The sequence below is a fragment of the Petromyzon marinus genome, chromosome 1 (genome assembly GCF_048934315.1).
Source record: "Petromyzon marinus isolate PM22_M1 ecotype Great Lakes invasive population chromosome 1, UKy_Petmar_22M1.pri1.0, whole genome shotgun sequence".
NCBI lineage: Eukaryota > Metazoa > Chordata > Hyperoartia > Petromyzontiformes > Petromyzontidae > Petromyzon > Petromyzon marinus.
In genome coordinates, this window is record NC_133667.1 from 15,360,106 (window position 1) to 15,381,522 (window position 21,417).

At 51.7% G+C, this 21,417-nt stretch overlaps 1 protein-coding gene across 6 annotated transcripts in view; it reads left to right on the plus strand.

Annotated features, from left to right (window-relative positions):
* LOC116943560 (receptor-type tyrosine-protein phosphatase S-like) overlaps positions 1-21,417 on the plus strand; it is a 338,660-nt gene that overhangs the window by 273,238 nt on the left and 44,005 nt on the right. For 5 of the 6 annotated variants that reach the window (XM_076063098.1, XM_076062934.1, XM_076062987.1 and 2 more), the window contains one exon: positions 323-470. In XM_076063098.1, coding sequence (XP_075919213.1) covers positions 323-470 — 148 coding nt within the window. The remainder of the gene's footprint in view (positions 1-322; positions 471-21,417) is intronic. The other variant, XM_076062966.1, reaches the window with a different exon arrangement.

Consider the following 21,417-nt stretch of genomic DNA (forward strand, 5'->3'; position numbering starts at 1 on the left):
CGCCGCTGCTGCTGCTGCGAGGATGCCCGGAGTTCGCGTGACGATGTTGGTGTTTGACGCTCCTTGACGAGATCAGCAGCGACGTATTTCGGGTTAATTTGCGGCTTGCGTGCGTGCGTGCGTGCCGAGTGCGACACCTTGTGCTGGAAAATCCTGTGAAAAAGATCTTCAGAGCTCATCGGATTTCCTCCTCCAGCCTTTAAATCGAGATTCCAATTCACTAGCAGCCGACGGGCGAATGAAGCCGCGTGCGTGTCTGTGTTGCGTGTCTGTGTTGCGTGTGTGCGTGCGTGCGTCGGGCTGGCTGGCCGGCCGCCACCAGCAGCAGGTGGTGACGTTCGACCCAACGATGACGTACCTCCTGGAGGGCCTCAAGCCCAACACGCTCTACAGCTTCCGTCTGGCGGCGCGCTCCGGCCACGGCCTGGGACCCGCCACGCTGGCCGTCACAGCCCGCACCATGCCCTCCAGTACGCGCGCACGCACACACGCACACACGCACACACGCACACACGCACACACGCACGCGCGTACGCACGTGGCAGGTGGGACGGGGGTAGTAAACGCGCGCAGGGAGAATGCTAACACGCCACACGCACACACGAGGGTACAAAGACAGAGCTTTGGGGCAAGTGCTGTTAGCGAGCACCTACGGAGGCCGGCACGGCACACGAGATGGTGGGTGGTTGGGTGGGTGGGTGGGTGGCCGGCACCACGCCCCGATCACCTTTGCTTGGGTTTGTAGCGCGGTGCGCGAAGCATGTGGCCTGTGATCCGCACCGCACTCGGCTCTGTAGCGTGCTCATTTTAGGCGGAGGCCCTGGGACCGGTTCAGACAATCGCCACCGGTGGTAGCGAGCCATGGCCGGGAATTGGATCTGGGTTGGGTCGCCGGGTTCGTAGCGCGGCCGTGCCACCACCACCACCACCACCACCACCGCCGCCGACCACCTCCTCCTTCCTGCGCGGGTGGCTGGCCCTCAATAGATGCTCATTAACCACCAGTCCGTTGAAGGACGGGGGGGGGGGGGCCAGGGAGCTGTACATAATGCTCCCCCTCCCTCCTCCCCGGTACATCGCGAGCGGAATGCACAGTCCCGCGCGTGTGTGCAGATCACAAGCGCACGGACACACACACAGAGAGAGAGACACGCACGCACGCACGTCCGAGCGGTCGCTGCGTTCCCACTCTAGATGAAAGCCTGCGGAGCCGAGCGCCATGTTTTATGTTTTTCCCCCTTCCCCCTGGCGACCGAGCTCCCAGATTCGGCTCTTTTCTAGAAATCGGCTTTGCCCCCGATAGCAATTTGTGGGTCTCCTGTATGCCGCGCCGCCTCGGTGCACACACGGAGGGGGCTTTGAAAGCTGCCATCAAGGCGCGTGACACCCCACCCCCCTCGCCCCCCCCACCCCCCTCTCCCCCCACGCCCCCCCCACCCCCCTCGCCCCCCACGCCCCAGACCACCCGGTCACCCCCCCCCACCTCCCCCCCCCCGGACCACAACACAGTATTCCCTCGGTTAACGTCGTTTTTCGAATCCGTTCCGCGGAAAACTACTTTCAACTGAACGTAATTGTTAATGGAATATAGGCATTACGTGCTATGAGTACAACAACAAACAAACAAACAAAAATCACTTGAGCCTGCACTGGAGAAGCTGTTTCCAGTGCCCAAAAGCGGAGGGCGCGGTGCGAACAAAGCCGGTCGGGGATCTGAATAGGATGACGAATAGAGCGCCCGGTGGGTGGGTGGGTGGGAAGAGGAAGCCAGAGAACAAGCGCCCATGGGTGTCTCTGGGGCGAGCGGCGACGACGCCGTCAGGCCAAGTCGCCTACGGCGGCGACCTCCTCAGGGGCAAGCGTTCAAGCGACCAGCGACTTTTAAATTTCGATTTGAAGCTTTCGTGACTGCGAGGATTCATCTTCTTTGGTTCTTTCGGTAAGGTCACGTGGAATGGAGAATCAAAGAATAAAATAACACGATAAAATTCTCGCGACGTTTCGGCCACAGCGCAAGCGGCCGTCTTCGGGTGAAAGGTACAGACCTGTTTTATCGTTTTATTCCCATTCTACGCGACCTTACCGAAAGAAGACGACTGGTGACCGCTTTTGCTTCGAAGGAGTCTGGTGGCTGTGTTTTGACACTGCGTGCCTACGTACGGTTGAACTTCTTTCGCACCGTACATAGCCAGCCGCACTCATCGGAGGTGCGGGGATTGGGCGGGGGCGAGGCTGGGCGGGGAAGGACAACAAACGTGACACCAGAAATAATTTCTAAAGAAGTGAGCGTTCAATCTAGACGATGATTTAATAGTGAACAGATCCCAGTGGCTTCCTTAATGCCGGCAGGAAGAGCGTTCCAGACGGCCACGGAGGACGCATCTGAAAGCGCCGCGGAATGCCTGCTATCGCCTTTGTTCGATGGCCAGCCAAAACCCCGCCGCTGCGAGGATGAACAGAGTTGTTGACATGACGATGCTTTGCACTCCTTGACGAGATCAGCAAAGGTATCAGCAGCAGCAGCAGCGAGGTTTACTGGCGAGGTTCATTCGTGGCGAGCACTTTGTGTGCGCAATGAGAGCAATGGCGGAGCCAGGATTTTCAGGTAGGCGGCGGGGGGGGGGCAACTCCTCCAGCAATGAAAAATGATAGAGGAGTTGTTAGTGAGTAAGGAGTTGTTAGTAAGGAGTTGTTAGTAAGTAAGGAGTTGTTAGTAAGTAAGGAGTTGTAAGTAAGGAGTTGTTAGTGAGTAAGGAGTTGTTAGTGAGTAAGGAGTTGTTAGTAAGTAAGGAGTTGTAAGTAAGTAAGGAGTTGTTAGTGAGTAAGGAGTTGTTAGTAAGGAGTTGTTAGTACGTAAGGAGTTGTTAGTACGTAAGGAGTTGTTAGTGAGTAAGGTGTTGTTAGTGAGTAAGGAGTTGTTAGTAAGTAAGGAGTTGTTAGTAAGTAAGGAGTTGTTAGTAAGGAGTTGTTAGTAAGGCGTTGTTAGTAAGTAAGGAGTTGTTAGTGAGTAAGGAGTTGTTAGTAAGTAAGGAGTTGTTAGTGAGTAAGGAGTTGTTAGTAAGGAGTTGTTAGTACGTAAGGAGTTGTTAGTGAGTAGGGAGTTGTTAGTAAGGAGTTGTTAGTACGTAAGGAGTTGTTAGTACGTAAGGAGTTGTTAGTAAGTAAGGAGTTGTTAGTGAGTAAGGAGTTGTTAGTAAGGAGTTGTTAGTACGTAAGGAGTTGTTAGTACGTAAGGAGTTGTTAGTGAGTAAGGTGTTGTTAGTGAGTAAGGAGTTGTTAGTAAGTAAGGAGTTGTTAGTAAGGAGTTGTTAGCAAGGAGTTGTTAGTGAGTAAGGAGTTGTTAGTAAGTAAGGAGTTGTTAGTAAGTAAGGAGTTGTTAGTGAGTAAGGAGTTGTTAGTAAGTAAGGAGTTGTTAGTGAGTAAGGAGTTGTTAGTAAGGAGTTGTTAGTATGTAAGGAGTTGTTAGTGAGTAAGGAGTTGTTAGTGAGTAAGGTGTTGTTAGTTATTAAGGACGTGTTAGTAAGTAAGGAGTTGTTAGTGAGTAAGGAGTTGTTAGTAACGAGTTGTTAGTACGTAAGGAGTTGTTAGTACGTAAGGAGTTGTTAGTAAGTAAGGAGTTGTAAGTAAGGAGTTGTTAGTGAGTAAGGAGTTGTTAGTAAGGCGTTGTTAGTGAGTAAGGTGTTGTTAGTTATTAAGGACTTCTTAGTAAGCAAGGAGTTGTTAGTGAGTAAGGAGTTGTTAGTGAGTAAGGACTTGTTAGTACGTAAGGAGTTAGTAGGTAAGGACTTGTTAGCAAGTAAGGAGTTGTTAGTAAGCAAGGAGTTGTTAGTAAGTAAGGAGTTGTAAGTAAGTAAGGAGTTGTTAGTAAGTAAGGAGTTGTAAGTAAGGAGTTGTTAGTGAGTAAGGAGTTGTTAGTAAGTAAGGAATTGTTAGTGAGTAAGGAGTTGTTAATGAGTAAGGAGTTGTTAGTAAGTAAGGAGTTGTTAGTAAGGAGTTGTTAGTGAGTAAGGACTTGTTAGTAAGCAAGGAGTTGTTAGTGAGTAAGGAGTTGTTAGTGAGTAAGGACTTGTTAGTAAGCAAGGAGTTGTTAGTGAGTAAGGAGTTGTTAGTAAGGAGTTGTTAGTACGTAAGGAGTTGTTGGTGAGTAGGGAGTTGTTAGTAAGGAGTTGTTAGTACGTAAGGAGTTGTTAGTACGTAAGGAGTTGTTAGTAAGTAAGGAGTTGTTAGTGAGTAAGGAGTTGTTAGTAAGGAGTTGTTAGTACGTAAGGAGTTGTTAGTACGTAAGGAGTTGTTAGTGAGTAAGGTGTTGTTAGTGAGTAAGGAGTTGTTAGTAAGTAAGGAGTTGTTAGTAAGGAGTTGTTAGTAAGGAGTTGTTAGTGAGTAAGGAGTTGTTAGTAAGTAAGGAGTTGTTAGTAAGTAAGGAGTTGTTAGTAAGTAAGGAGTTGTTAGTGAGTAGGGAGTTGTTAGTAAGGAGTTGTTAGTATGTAAGGAGTTGTTAGTGAGTAAGGAGTTGTTAGTGAGTAAGGTGTTGTTAGTTATTAAGGACGTGTTAGTAAGTAAGGAGTTGTTAGTGAGTAAGGAGTTGTTAGTAACGAGTTGTTAGTACGTAAGGAGTTGTTAGTACGTAAGGAGTTGTTAGTAAGTAAGGAGTTGTAAGTAAGGAGTTGTTAGTGAGTAAGGAGTTGTTAGTAAGGCGTTGTTAGTGAGTAAGGTGTTGTTAGTTATTAAGGACTTCTTAGTAAGCAAGGAGTTGTTAGTGAGTAAGGAGTTGTTAGTGAGTAAGGACTTGTTAGTAAGCAAGGAGTTGTTAGTGAGTAAGGAGTTGTTAGTGAGTAAGGACTTGTTAGTACGTAAGGAGTTAGTAGGTAAGGACTTGTTAGCAAGTAAGGAGTTGTTAGTAAGCAAGGAGTTGTTAGTGAGTAAGGAGTTAGTGAGTAAGGAGTTGTTAGTAAGTAAGGAGTTGTTGGTGAGTAAGGAGTTGTTAGTGAGTAAGGAGTTGTTAGTGAGTAAGGCGTTGTTAGTAAGTAAGGTGTTGTTAGTGAGTAAGGACTTGTTAGTACGTAAGGAGTTAGTAGGTAAGGACTTGTTAGCAAGTAAGGAGCTGTTAGTGAGTAAGGAGTTGTTAGTAAGTAAGGAGTTGTTAGTACGTAAGGAGTTGTTAGTAAGTAAGGAGTTGTAAGTAAGGAGTTGTTAGTGAGTAAGGAGTTGTTAGTAAGTAAGGAATTGTTAGTGAGTAAGGAGTTGTTAATGAGTAAGGAGTTGTTAGTAAGTAAGGAGTTGTTAGTAAGGAGTTGTTAGTGAGTAAGGAGTTGTTAGTGAGTAAGGAGTTGTTAGTAAGTAAGGAGTTGTTGGTAAGGAGTTGTTAGTAAGGATTTGTTAGTGAGTAAGGAGTTGTCAGTAAGCAAGGAGTTGTTAGCGAGTAAGCAGTTGTTAGTAAGTAAGGACTTGTTAGTAAGGGGTTGTTAGTGAGTAAGGACTTGTTAGTAAGGAGTTGTTAGTAAGGAGTTGTTAGTGAGTAAGGAGTTGCTAGTAAGGAGTTGTTAGTGAGTAAGGAGTTGTTAGTAAGTAAGGACTTGTTAGTGAGTAAGGAGTTGTTAGTAAGCAAGGATTTGTTAGTGAGTAAGGAGTTGTTAGTAAGTAAGGAGTTGTTAGTAAGGACTTGTTAGCGAGTAAGGAGTTGTTGTAAGGAGTTGTTAGTAAGGAGTTGTGAGTAAGGAGTTGTTAGTAAGGACTTGTCCCTTGATTTCTATTCGACGCGTGTGCGGCGATGGCTCAGCCATCGATCGAGCGTCGAATTCGAACCGCGTTGTGTGATCGGCATCGCGCTCGCTGAAGGTGTTTGCCTTCAGGGAAGTCGTGGACTCTGTAGACGCAACTGCGCACAATTCTGAGTCACTTATAACCGCTTTGCCGTTAGTTCTTGCTAATTATGGACTCAGACTATTGTCCTATCATCTCATGGAGTCCCTGGCACATAATAATATGCTACACAGTGGCAGTGGGGGTCGCAAAATGCCGATGTATTACTAATAAACCCCAATAATCGGATCGAAATTAGGGATTTCAATCGGATCATTGGGGGGGCACGTGCCACCCCCCACACCCCCCACCTTATGCTGGACATCTTTTAGAGCTTCATAGCTCATCGGATTCCTCCTCCAGTCTAAATCAAGATTCTGATTTAACGAGCCAGGACCGACCCTCGGAAGTCTTAATTTCAAACACTGGGCCTGGCTGTCTCTCGGAGTACTTGGTTGCTGTGTTGTGCCATCGAGCTAGGTTCAACCCCTGGACCTGTTAGTCTCTCAGAGGATGTGTTAAAAGGCACAAGCTAGGACCTCTTCAGAACCAGGCTTCAGTTTTCTGAAGGTGGCACCTCTCTCTCTCTCTCTCAGGAGGCTCATGTTGGGCTGCATTGATGCAACAATACTTCTCAGTTCAAGCCCCAGACCTGATTAGCTGTCAGAGTACTGGCCGCAGTGTTAAGACACTGAGTGATAATCTCTGAAGACTAAGCTTCAAGCTCCTGGGCCTAGTTATCTCTCAAGGGTACTGGCTGGAGTGTTAAGACACTGAGTGATAATCTCTGAAGACTAAACTTTAATCCCTGGGACTAGTTATCTCTCAAGGGTACTGGCTGTAGTGTTAAGACACTGAGTGATAATCTCTCAAGACTAAACTTTAAACCCTGGGCCTAGTTATCTCTCTAGGGTACTGACTGTAGTGTTAAGACACTGAGTGATAATCTCTGAAGACTAAACTTTAAACCCTGGGCCTAGTTATCTCTCAAGAGTACTGGCTGCAGTGTTAAGACACTGAGTGGTAATCTCTGAAGACTAAGCTTCAAGCTCCTGGGCCTAGTTATCTCTCAAGGGTACTGACTGCAGTGTTAAGACACTGAGTGATAATCTCTGAAGACTAAACTTTAATCCCTGGGCCTAGTTATCTCTCAAGGGTACTGGCTGTAGTGTTAAGACACTGAGTGATAATCTCTCAAGACTAAACTTTAAACCCTGGGCCTAGTTATCTCTCTAGGGTACTGACTGTAGTGTTAAGACACTGAGTGATAATCTCTGAAGACTAAACTTTAAACCCTGGGCCTAGTTATCTCTCAAGAGTACTGGCTGCAGTGTTAAGACACTGAGTGGTAATCTCTGAAGACTAAGCTTCAAGCTCCTGGGCCTAGTTATCTCTCAAGGGTACTGACTGCAGTGTTAAGACACTGAGTGATAATCTCTGAAGACTAAACTTTAATCCCTGGGCCTAGTTATCTCTCAAGGGTACTGGCTGCAGTGTTCAGACACTGAGTGATAATCTCTGAAGACTAAACTTTAAACCCTGGGCCTAGTTATCTCTCAAGGGTACTGGCCGCAGTGTTCAGACACTGAGTAATAATCTCTGACACTGAACCTCCGCGGAAGGGAGGGAGGGAGGAGGGGGCACGGGCGATGTCTCACAGATCCGGCCTCATTCGTCTTGGAAAAACAACAACCGTCGAGTAGCCGTGCACAACGCCCCGTGGTTTTAGGAGCGCTGCCACAGGCAAACAAGGGGGGCGAACTCTCCTCTACTTACGAACATTCGACTTGCGAACTTTCAGAGATATGAACAACCCTGGTCCGTACATCCAGTTGCCCGTTCGGACCGAAAGTCATAAGTTCAACCGCCGCCGCGCAATAGATGGCGGTGGTGAAGAACCAGTGGCATCTACATCTGCAGAACGTGAAGAACCAGTGGCATCTACATCTACAGAACGTGAAGAACCAGTGGCATGTACATCTGTAAAACGTGAAGAACCAGTGGTATCTACATCTACAGAACGTGAAGAACCAGTGGCATCTACAGCTGCAGAACGTGAAGAACCAGTGGCATCTACATCTGCAGAACGTGAAGAACCAGTGGCATCTACATCTGTGGAACGTGAAGAACCAGTGGTATCTACATCTGCAGAACGTGAAGAACCAGTGGCATCTACATCTACAGAACGTGAAGAACCAGTGGCATCTACATCTGTAGAACGTAAAGAACCAGTGGTATCTACATCTACAGAACGTGAAGAACCAGTGGCATCTACATCTGCAGAACGTGAAGAACCAGTGACATCTACATCTGTAGAAAGTGAAGAACCAGTGGCATCTACATCTGTAGAACGTGAAGAACCAGTGGCATCTACATCTGTACAAAGTGAAGAACCAGTGGCATCTACATCTGTAGAACGTGAAGAACCAGTGGCATCTACATCTGTACAAAGTGAAGAACCAGTGGCATCTACATCTGTAGAACATGAAGAGCCAGTGGCATCTACATCTGTAGAACGTGAAGAACCAGTGGTATCTACGTCTACAGAACGTGATGAACCAGTGGCATCTGCAGAACATGAAGAACCAGTGGCATCTACATCTGCAGAACGTGAAGAACCAGTGGCATCTACATCTGCAGAACGTGAAGAACCAGTGGCATCTACATCTGCAGAACGTGAAGAACCAGTGGCATCTACATCTACAGAACGTGAAGAACCAGTGACATCTACATCTACAGAACGTGAAGAACCAGTGGCATCTACATCTGTAGAACGTGAAGAACCAGTGGTATCTACATCTACAGAACGTGAAGAACCAGTGGCATCTACATCTGTAGAAAGTGAAGAACCAGTGGCATCTACATCTGTAGAACGTGAAGAACCAGTGGCATCTACATCTGTACAAAGTGAAGAACCAGTGGCATCTACATCTGTAGAACATGAAGAACCAGTGGCATCTACATCTGTAGAATGTGAAGAACCAGTGGTATCTACGTCTACAGAACGTGAAGAACCAGTGGCATCTACATCTACAGAACGTGAAAAACCAGTGGTATCTACATCTACAGAACGTGAAGAACCAGTGGCATCTACATCTGCAGAACGTGAAGAACCAGTGACATCTACATCTGTAGAACGTGAAGAACCAGTGGCATCTACATCTGTAGAAAGTGAAGAACCAGTGGCATCTACATCTGTAGAACGTGAAGAACCAGTGGCATCTACATCTGTAGAAAGTGAAGAACCAGTGGCATCTACATCTGTAGAACATGAAGAACCAGTGGCATCTACATCTGTAGAACATGAAGAACCAGTGGCATCTACATCTGTAGAACATGAAGAACCAGTGGCATCTACATCTACAGAACGTGAAGAACCAGTGGTATCTACATCTACAGAACGTGAAGAACCAGTGGCATCTACATCTGCAGAACGTGAAGAACCAGTGACATCTACATCTGTAGAACGTGAAGAACCAGTGGCATCTACATCTGTAGAACATGAAGAACCAGTGGCATCTACATCTGCAGAACATGAAGAACCAGTGGCATCTACATCTACAGAACGTGAAGAACCAGTGGCATCTACGTCTACAGAACGTGAAGAACCAGTGGCATCTACATCTGTAGAACGTGAAGAACCAGTGGCATCTACATCTGTAGAACATGAAGAACCAGTGGCATCTACATCTGTAGAACATGAAGAACCAGTGGCATCTACATCTGTAGAACATGAAGAACCAGTGGCATCTACATCTACAGAACGTGAAGAACCAGTGGTATCTACATCTACAGAACGTGAAGAACCAGTGGCATCTACATCTGCAGAACGTGAAGAACCAGTGACATCTACATCTGTAGAACGTGAAGAACCAGTGGCATCTACATCTGTAGAACATGAAGAACCAGTGGCATCTACATCTGCAGAACATGAAGAACCAGTGGCATCTACATCTACAGAACGTGAAGAACCAGTGACATCTACGTCTACAGAACGTGAAGAACCAGTGGCATCTACATCTGTAGAACGTGAAGAACCAGTGTCGCACGCGGGGGTCGTCGCGAGCCCAGAGAGCAATTCACGCCGTGTGAGCGATGAACTTCGCCCGGCGGCCGTTTAACCTCCCCGCTCTGCTGCCGGCGAGCGGGGAGTGTTTTTTTTCAGTCGCGCGTGGATATTTTCCTTCATATTTTTAACCCCCCCACCCCCCTCCTCCCTTCGCGAATAATAGTCGTCGCAGAGAGAGAGGAGGACGACTCAGAGAGAGAGAGAGGACGACTCAGAGAGAGAGAGGACGACTCAGAGAGAGAGAGGACGACTCAGAGAGAGAGAGAGGACGACTCAGAGAGAGGACGACTCAGAGAGAGAGGACGACTCAGTGAGAGAGGACGACTCAGAGAGAGAGGACGACTCAGTGAGAGAGGACGACTCAGAGAGAGAGGAGTACTCAGAGAGAGAGGACGACTCAGAGAGAGGACGGCTCAGAGAGAGAGAGAGGACGACTCAGAGAGAGAGAGGACGACTCAGAGAGAGAGAGGACGACTCAGAGAGAGGACGACTCAGAGAGAGAGGACGACTCAGAGAGAGAGAGAGGACGACTCAGAGAGAGAGGACGACTCAGAGAGAGAGAGGACGACTCAGAGAGAGAGGACTCAGAGAGAGAGGACGACTCAGAGAGAGGACGGCTCATAAACAGGACGACTCAGAGTGAGAGGACGACTCAGACAGAGAGGACGACTTCAGAGGCGCCAGGAGGAGGCACCACATACGAGGAGCGGGAAGGCAGCAGCAGCTGCGACGCGGCAGTGAGGAGCCAGTGCCAAATCTCCCCCCCCCCCCCGCGCACTGAGCTCTGGCGCCCTCTACGTATGAAGGTGTTGAGTTGCGGGAGGAAACCGGAGCACTCGGAGAAAACCCACGCTGTGCGTGTGATGGAGGAACGCTCTATCCCGCGCAGATAGAACAGGTGAGGTCCACATCTGTGTGCGGTGCGAGCCAAGGGGTACGGGCACCTCCTGGGCGCCCCCACAGGGCGGGGAGTTTCACAGCAGAATCTGCGCGGTGGTGATCCACCAACCCTCTACTGCTGCTGCTGCTGCTCCCAGAGCGCCGGCTCACAGCCCGCCACGTGCAGCAGCAGCGTAGTCGCCACCACTATCGCCACCACCGCCGCCTCCATCACTATCGCCACCACCACCACTGCCACCACCGCCGCCACCACCGCCACCTCCATCACTATCGCCACCACCACCACTGCCACCACCGCCGCCACCACCGCCGCCTCCATCACTATCGCCACCACCACCACTGCCACCACCGCCGCCACCACCGCCGCCTCCATCACTATCGCCACCACCACCACTGCCACCACCGCCGCCACCACCGCCACCTCCATCACTATTGCCACCACTATCGCCACCACCGCCGCCACCACCGCCACCTCCATCACTATTGCCACCACCACCACCACTGCCACCACCGCCGCCACTACCGCCACCTCCATCACTATTGCCACCACCACCACTGCCACCACCGCCGCCACCACCGCCACCTCCATCACTATCGCCACCTCCATCACTATCGCCACCACCACCACTGCCACCACCGCCGCCACCACCGCCACCTCCATCACTATTGCCACCACCGCCACCACCACTGCCACCACCACCGCCACCTCCATCACTATTGCCACCACTGCCACCACCACTGGCACCACCGCCGCCACCACCACTGGCACCACCACCGCCGCCACCACCACCACCGCCACCACCGCCACCTCCATCACTATTGCCACCACCGCCACCACCACTGCCACCACCGCCGCCACCACCGCCGTCCCGGTTCAATGACCAAAACTAGCAAGTCAACAGAAAAAGAGCGGCGTGTTTTTGTTGTTGTATGCTGTTGTCGCTATTTATCGACCAGAATGTGGTCAGAAAAAAAACGATTTCCACCAACCCCCATAAATCACGACCTCCACTCTAAAGCGAGGCCGGGGGGGGTGGGGGGGGTGGGAAACCACCGAGCGTTGTTTTCACTCCGAGGACGCTGCGCGCTGCCTCCGGAGGATACAATCTCACGTCGAGATGATATCCGAGCAGCCAGCTGGCGTCTACTTGGAGTGGGGCGGGCGGGGGGGGGTTAGAGCGGCGGTTTGGCTGCTTTCGAGTGTCCAAACGCGATAGGGCCCTGCCGTAAAGCGGTGCACACCGTCGTCACGCAACAATAGGGCCCTGCCGTAAAGCGGTGCACACCGTCGTCACGCAACAATAGGGCCCTGCCGTAAAGCGGTGCACACCGTCGTCACGCAACAATAGGGCCCTGCCGTAAAGCGGTGCACACCGTCGTCACGCAACAATAGGGCCCTGCCGTAAAGCGGTGCACACCGTCGTCACGCAACAATAGGGCCCTGCCGTAAAGCGGTGCACACCGTCGTCACGCAACAATAGGGCCCTGCCGTAAAGCGGTGCACACCGTCGTCACGCAACAATAGGGCCCTGCCGTAAAGCGGTGCACACCGTCGTCACGCGATAGGGCCCTGCTGTAAAGCGGTGCACACCGCCGTCACGCGATAGGGCCCTGCCGTAAAGCGGTGCACACCGTCGTCACGCGATAGGGCCCTGCCGTAAAGCGGTGCACACCGCCATCACGCAACAATAGGGCCCTGCCGTAAAGCGGTGCACACCGTCGTCACGCGATAGGGCCATGCCGTGAAGCGGTGCACACCGTCGTCACGCAACAATAGGGCCCTGCCGTAAAGCGGTGCACACCGTCGTCACGCAACAATAGGGCCCTGCTGTAAAGCGGTGCACACCGTCGTCACGCGATAGGGCCATGCCGTAAAGCGGTGCACACCGTCGTCACGCAACAATAGGGCCCTGCCGTAAAGCGGTGCACACCGCCGTCACGCAAACTCCGGTCGTCCTCGCGGCGGCAGCGTTTGGCGAACCGTCGAACAAAGACGGCGGTCACCGCATCGTCCCGCTTAGGCGGCCGTCTGGAAGGCTCTCTCCCCCCGATGTTAGGAAGCCACTGGGAGCTATGCACGGATTGGCATTTTTTTTTTAGAACCGCTTCTTGTTGTTGTGTTTAGTTTGTTGTCCTTCATCCTCCCCCCGCACCTCTGATTAGCGCGGTTGGCTACGTACGGTGCGAAAGAAATTCAACGTACATACGTAGACTCACACAGAGACCCATAGACTCACACAGAGATCCATAGACTCATACAGCAGAAACCCATACACTCATAGAGATCCATAGACTCACACAGAGACCCATAGACTCACACAGAGACCCATAGACTCTCACAGAGACCCATAGACTCATACAGACGTCTATAGACTCGCACAGAGACCCATAGACTCACACAGAGACTCATAGACTCACACGGAGATCCATAGACTCACACAGCAGAAACCCATACACTCATAGAGATCCATAGACTCACACAGAGACCCACAGACTCGCACAGCAGATATCCATACACCCATAAAGACCCATGGTCTCACACAGGGACCCATAGACTCACACAGACACTTGGTGTGAAAGAAGTTCAACATACATACGATAAGAACAGACTGCAAGCAAATCATCGATCATACAAGATATTTCGATTTAAAGCTTTCGTGACTGCAGGGATTCATATTCTTGGTTCTTTCGGTAAAGTCACGTAGAAGAGAAACAATCAAATAATACAAATATATAAAACAATACAATTCTCACGACGTTTCGACTGCAACACAAGCACTCATCATCAGGTGTGAAAACCACAATAAGAAAATTATAAAAAAAGTGGCGGTTATTTTAACGTTATGGGCAATGTTGAGTCTATGGTGCAGTGTTGAGTCTATGGGCAGTGTTGAGTCTATGGGCAGTGTTGAGTCTATGGGAGTGTTGAGTCTATGGGTAGTTTTTATTTAAAGCTTTCGTGACTGCAGGGATTCATATTCTTGGTTCTTTCGGTAAAGTCACGTAGAAGGGAAACAATGAAATAATAAAAAAATATAAAACAATAAAATTATCACGACGTTTCGACTGCAACACAAGCAATCATCATCAGGTGTGAAAACCACATGCAAAAAAAATTGGAAAAAGTGGCCAATCAGAAAAAAGGGGGGGGGCGGGAGGGGGGAGATCGACCATGAGCAGAACCGATAGAATAGATGTCTCGAATTCTGGTTTCTACAAGACCATAAAAAGATATACACGGAATCCTCGACTTACATACATTCGATTTACGAACTTTCAGAGATAAGAACAAACCTGGTCTGTACGTCCAGTTGCCCAATCGGACCGAGAGTCGTAAGTTCCACCGCCACGCAACAGATGGAAGTGGTGGCATCTACATCTGCAGAACGTGAAGAACCAGTGGCATCTACATCTGTAGAACGTAAAGAACCAGTGGCATCTACATCTACAGAACGTGAAGAACCAGTGGCATCTACATCTGCAGAACGTGAAGAACCAGTGGCATCTACATCTGCAGAACGTAAAGAACCAGTGGCATCTACATCTACAGAACGTGAAGAACCAGTGGCATCTACATCTGCAGAACGTGAAGAACCAGTGGCATCTACATCTGCAGAACGTGAAGAATCAGTGGCATCTACATCTGCAGAACGTGAAGAACCAGTGGCATCTACATCTGCTGAACGTGAAGAACCAGTGGCATCTACATCTACAGAATGTGACGAACCAGTGACATCTACATCTGTAGAACGTGAAGAACCATTGGCATCTACATTTGTAGAACGTGAAGAACCAGTGGCATCTACATCTGGAGAACATGGGGGGGGATTTGAACAGTGGTGGGGGAGGTGCGGTGGGGGGTGGGGGCATTTAAAAACTATTTTAAAAACTATAAAGTATTTTTATTTTACCAGGTAAGGCCCCCTGAGCTATGTATAGCTCTTTTTCAGAAACCACATGGCTGTCACAAATGATAAGCTCTAACGAAAGTGGTGGCTTATCATCATCATCACGTGGAAATTTATAGCAGCAGACAAGTAACTCTGAATGCATGACGTTGTTGATTCTAAATGTGGAAGGGAAAAACCCCGAAGGACCCCCGGTGAAAAATCCACGCGACCACGGAGATGAGAGAGAGAGAGAGACACGCAAACTCCAAATATACAGCAGGCGTCGTCAGGGGGCATGGATCGAACTCACGACCTCCTGTACACCTGGCGAGGTAGTTAACATCTCATAGCCACCGTGATGATGAGAGAGAGAGATAGAGAGAGGGAGACAGAGAGATATAGAAAGAGAGAGGGAGACAGAGAGATAGATAGACGTTTGACTTTTAAACAACTTTTATTGCCGCCAGCAGCAACAGCACTGGAGGCGATTTCGATATGAAACACACAAAGTCACCAGCAACACAAATGAAAATAAACGCTACAAATCCACGCGCTGTGGCGCTAAAAGCACCGCGCACAACACGACAGAAAAGTCACGTGGTTGTGGTGGTCATCGCGCTCGCCACGGCGACGAGCGAGCGCTTCAGAAGGTGACCACGTGGGGTGGTGCCGTCCACGCCGGTACAGAGAGGGGCTTGTCCGGCTCCCCAGCGTTCTAAGAAGACGCGCTGCACATCACCGACACGTGTGTGGTACGTGGCGTGCTCCAGCCGGAGCCGCGCCTTGAGCAGGCCCCTGAACACTGGAAGCAGCACAGAGCAGCCGTCAATGTCACCTTTCCTCGTTCTGTACACCGCCAACTTCGCCTGAGCACAGGCGAAGTTGGCGAGGTCATGGCGCTTGTTAGCCAGGTAAGGCACCACCCCATATACGAAGCTGCTGTTGTAGAAGGGTACCCCCAGTTTCCTGAAGATGTCCCCCAAAAGGCGCAACATTGAGAGAGGGAGGGAGACAGAGAGAGAGAGAGAGGGAGTGAGGGAGGGACAGAGAGAGAGAGAGATAAAGAGACACCTTGGAGAGCTCCCGTCACGTCCCAACGCGCGGGTTGCCCCTGCGTGTTAGGTCGCGTGTCACATCACCGCGGGTTTCCGGTGACAATTGTCTTGCTCAGTTGCCCTTTAACCGCTCACCGTTACATGGCGTGGGGAGGGGGGTGGGGACCACAATCGCGTAGAGGGCAAAGCGCTGTCAGCCACACGCGGCGGCCGGGACCCCACAAACCTCGACCCCCGCGGACGCCGTCGCCAGCGCGCGGCACATGGAGGGGGAGGGGGGGTGGTGGTGGAGCCACACGCGCGAGAGAGAGGGAGAGAGACATAGAGAGACACACAGAGAGAGATACACAGAGAGACAGAGGAGAGGCAGAGAGAGAGAGACAGAAAGAGAGACACAGAGACACACAGAGAGACACATAGAGACAGAGGAGAGACAGAGGAGAGGCAGAGAGAGAGACAGAGAGAGATACACAGAGAGACAAAGGAGAGGCAGAGAGAGACAGAAAGAGAGAGACAGAAAGAGAGAGACAGAGAGAGACACAGAGACACACAGAGAGACACATAGAGACAGAGGAGATACAGAGGAGAGGCAGAGAGAGAGACAGAGAAAGAGAGAGACAGAGAGAGACACAGAGACACACAGAGAGACACATAGAGACAGAGGAGAGACACATAGAGACAGAGGAGAGGCAGAGAGAGACAGAGTGAGATGCGCACTCAAAGCCCACCCACCATCCCTTCCCCCCCACCATCCCCCCACCCACCATCACAACCCCATGCTCCTTAACACCTCCACCACCACCACTCACTCACTCGGCCAAAACGGCGGCGGTTACGGCGCCCCACGGGTGATGATGATGATGAGGTGTAGCGACGGCGATGATTGTCGAGAGGACTTTTTAATAGGGGGGGGGGAGTGGCGGGGGGGGGGGCTTCTGAACCTTCCATTTTTTCTCTCCCCCCCACCCTCCAACCTCCCTTATCCCGTTCCTGATTTAAAACCACTTTGGCGCTTGCTCAATCAGCCTAACGATCAGTTGCTAAAACACGCCAGGGTTAGGGTGCCACAGTGTGGGGGAGGAGTTGGGGGGGGGGGTGGCTCCATTAGGCGGTTGTAGATGTCAAGGAAGCCGAGGGGGGGGTGGTGGTGTTGGTGGGGGGGGGGGGGAGCGGTGGCGCTGCGCTACGGAACCCGAGTTCGATTCCCGCTCACGGCCGACCGCCCGTGCCGATGACGATCATCGGAACCGGTGCCCGGGCCTCGTCCCCGAGGTCGACTCAGCCTCAAATGAGTACCCGGTGCGGCGGTGTGTAACAAACATCGCCACTGGGGAGACAAAGGCGGCCCGGGCGTGCCTGGTTACCACCCAGCGCCTTCTCGTGTGCCGTGCTGTGCCGTGCTGTGCCGTGCCGTGCCGGCCTTCATAGGTGCTGCATCTCGCTAACAGCGCTTGCCCCAACAGTCTGTTCAGGCTATACGGGGGAGCTTTGGCTTTGGGGCGGGGTGGGGGGGGGGGAGCAGCGGTGTCTAGGGCGGCGTCAATCAGAGCCGCCCGTGTAATGATTGTAATTAATGACACTTGCTCGAGACGGGCAGCTTCAGCAGAACGAGGCGTGATCGTGACGGCGGCTCGTTATCGGGAGCGGGGTCGGTGGGTGGGTGGCGGTGGGGGTGGGTGGCGGTGGGTGGGTGGGTGGTGGTGGGTGGCGACGGTGTCAGCCCGTGGCTCGTTCACCTCCCGCTTCGGTTTTTTCCGTCGTCCGTCCGACCGGCGGTCGCTTTGAGCGAGCACGGAGGCGACCCCTTTGACTCCGGTCACGTCCGGGCGCCACGGTGGCCGGGAGATGTTGACTACCTCGCCTGGTGTACAGGAGGTCGTGGGTTCGATTGCGACCCTGACGATGCCTGCTGCTGTATATTTGGAGTTTGCGTGTCTCTCTCTCATCGTCATCATCATCACGGTGGCTAGGAGATGTTGACTACCTCGCCTGGTGTACAGGAGGTCGTGGGTTCGATCGCGACCCTGACAATGCCTGCTGATGTATATTTGGAGTTTGCGTGTCTCTCTCTCTCTCATCATCATCACGGTGGCTAGGAGACGTTAACTCTCTCGCCTGGTGTACAGAAGGTCGTGGGTTCGATCCCAACCCTGACGCGTGGATCCTCCGGTTTTTCCACCTCCACATTTAGAATCAACGTCGAGTTATTTGGCTGCTATACATTTCCACGCAGTGATAAGCCCGCATTATTATTATCATTTTTTCAAAGCATATTTGTCTTTGCATGTTTTACGACACAAGTACGTGTGGTTAATGTTGTACTGCACAAGTATAATGTGTGGTTAATCCAGACTTTGATGCTTCGCAATCGGTGTGTGTCCGTTTGGTGTTTGAATATCTTAGCGCAGCTCCCGTGATATTGCCAGATTTCATTTCCCGGCCACGGCTATCACAACACCGGCATTGTGTGTGATCCTGGGATAACCCCCCTCTCCCCACTTCATCTCACTAGCCGACGTGGTGAAGTTTGTTCAAACTCCACCCCCCACCCCACTCCCCCCTCCCCCATCGTCACCAAACACAGTGCAGGGAGGTGGCTCATCCACCAGCGGTGAAAACCGATGAAGAGGGTGCCCGCTACATTACGTCTCTTGAGAATGTGAAGGCCTAACGCGTGTCACTCAACCCACGTGTATATAAGCGTTTTTTTTAATCTCTTAGACGTGTGTAGGGGATGGGGGGGGGGCGTGCCAGATTAAGTGGAAAATCTAATTATGCTGCGAATATCTCTCGCTCTCTCTGTCTTTCTTTCTCCTCCGGCAGTGATTGGCGAGCAAGGGGCCCTGATACCATCGACTCATTATACACTCTAGGGGGTCTTCCACCCCCTGTTTAAACCGCGCGGTCGACCGATCAGATTTTTGTTTTTTTTAATCGGCGTAACTCTCGGCCGCGAGAGATGCCGGGGATCGGATTTACTTCTAGGTGATGGGGGGGGGGGGCAGAGGTGGGGGGGCAGGGGGGACCGGGGGGAGGGGTGGGGGTGATTGCGACCCAAACGTGGACAACGAGTCAAAACGTGCACCCCTTTGAAAAAAAAAATATCTCTTTTCGAATTAACTGCATATTTAAAAAGGAAAGGAATCAATGGTAAATAATCAATGACACACATTGATTAGTAGTAATCTGGCAATTAACATGCACCCCTTGTGGTTGTGTAGAAAGAAAGGGCGCATCCACGATGCCGCTGTGTAGGGAGGGGGGGGGGGGGCAGCCGCTGCCACGCTGCCCACGGGCGCCTCCCTCCCGCCCGCCCGCCCGCCCGCCCTCGGCAGCGCCCGCGGGGGGCCTTGCCGCGGACGCTCGCGTTGGCGCGGTGGCGTGGTGTGGCGTGGTGTGGCGTGGTGTGGTGTGGTGTGGGGTGGTGTTGCGTGAGCTGGCGCCGTAGGATGGCGCGGGGCAGCATGGGGTGGTGGTGCGGGATTGGGTGGCCGCGGGGATGGCACGTTGTGCCGTGGGGTGGCGGTGTGGTATGGCGCGAGGTGGCATGGGACGGTGGTGCCGGGTTGGAGTGGCCGTGGGGATGGCGTGGGATGGCGTTGGGCGGAGGCGCGGGGTGGGGTGGCCGTGGGGTGGCGTGGGTCATAGCAACGTGGAATTTCCGTCGCAGGAACGGCAGATGAGCGCTCGAGTGGCCGGGAAATCGCCGTCGCTTTTTGACTCCCGTCCAAAAAGATCTCGCTGAGCGCCTACAGATTGTACCGTAATATTGAATGTCGGGCAATTTTCACCGCTGCAAAAAACTGAAAAAAGAATACAATCGCGGGCTAAGAAGATCTCCATCCGGCAGTTTGTAGGCGATTGCAGCTGCTGCCGTTAATGATGATGATGACGCTGCTGCTGCTGCATTTGCAGCGAGCGTGTCAAACGGTTATTCAATGGCTCGAAACCACGCAGCTGCCTGAGATATAGCCATATTCTCAAGTGTGCTGAGTTGATGGACTCGGCCCGCTCGCTCGCTCAAAACGACTGCACGCAGAATAAACGAAAACCCATCGCGTTTAATTAGTTTTGTTTTTTGCTTCCCGCACTGAAGTTTGTTGTTGTAGCGTTCTTACCCCGTGCCCCTACTGGACATCATTTGCAGCATGTTCAGAATCTCGGCTGCTCAGGTGTTCACGAGAACACCTTCCTCACATCATATTACGCCCGTTGTGGCCTCCCCGCACTGGCTTCACGTACTTTTAAAATCCTCTGGTTAACTCACAAAGCAGTGAACCACCTTGCTGCAGCCTACATCATTGACACGTTGCACCCACGTGTCCCCTCAAGGGCCCTAGGATCTGGGCATAATGCAGATCTTCTCTGAATTCCCAGGTCGAGGCTTCGGTCTACGGGTGACTGAGCTTTTTCCCCGCGTAGCCCCCAGGCTATGGAAAGCTCTTCCGGAAACGAGGTATCAAGGATCTCCGAGTCTGTGGGCATTTTTATAAATCCGCCTTAAAACCTATTTGTACGTTTCTCGCTTGTTAAACTTTTAAATAAAATCAAGATTTTAAGTGAAATTTAGTACGTGATTCTTCAAAATGTTTTCGTAATACAATTATTTTCATGCTAAGTGTCTGCTTACTGTGTCCGGTACAGCACTTTGAGATCCTTGATGAAAAGCCGCGATAGAAATCTAATTATTATTACAGCTCATTGGATTGCTCCTCCAGGATAAATACAATATTCTGATGCAATTCTGCTAAATTGCAGCTCTCTCAGAATAAAAAAATACTGGTTTGGCCGTCGTCGCACGACGAGCATCACTCCCTCTTCTGGGCGAGCGGGGGGGGGGGGGGAAAGCGGGTGGGGGCGGGGCTTGCCCCGGTCACTCGAATGGACCTCGGCGGTGGCTCCGTGACATCAACTTTCCGTCGTACAATTTTCTCGCAATGGTTTTTTTCCCACTGCCCTCCCCCCACCCCCCGAGGCATGTTTTTTCTACCCCCGAACGGATTCGTCATCACGAGAGAGTGACGCTTCGGGGGGGGGGGGGGGGACCGTGTGTGGGGGGGGGGCAATCACTTTTAAAGTCACCGACCTCTGCGGCCCATCTCGTCAAGGGAGCCGCAATACGTCAGCGCGGCGGTCGGCGGCTTTTGGCTCAGCTCGGCGGCGCTTTCGGGGTGGGCTTCCGCGGCCGTCTGGAACGCTCTCGTCCTTCCGATATAAGGATGCCGCCGAGAGCTATGCCACTTTTAAATCGTCCCTCCTCCTCCATCCTCCTCCCTCACCCCTCCTCCATCCTCCTCGCTCCTCCCTCGTCCTCCATCCACCTCCCTCACCCCTCCCCCATCCTCCTCTTCCCTCACCCTTCCTCCTCCATCCTCCCCCTCGCTCACCCCTCCTCCATCCTCCTCGCTCCTACTCCGTCACCCCTCCTCCTCCATCCTGCCCGCTCCTCCTCTCTCACCCCATCTCCCTCCCCTCCATCCTCATCTCGGCGCCCGCACAGACGCCGCTCCCTCCGCCGCGAATGCGTTCCCTGCCTCCCCCATTATGGAACCAATGCTGCTGAACTGCCAAGTGTTTATAAGCCCAGGACCGATTTCAACATTCAGTGTCTCATCGGCAGCGTCGGGCTCGCTTGAACCAATGCTGGCGAACTGCCAGACGTTCATAGGCAAGGGCCCTGCCTGTTAGACACCGCTCCTAGTTC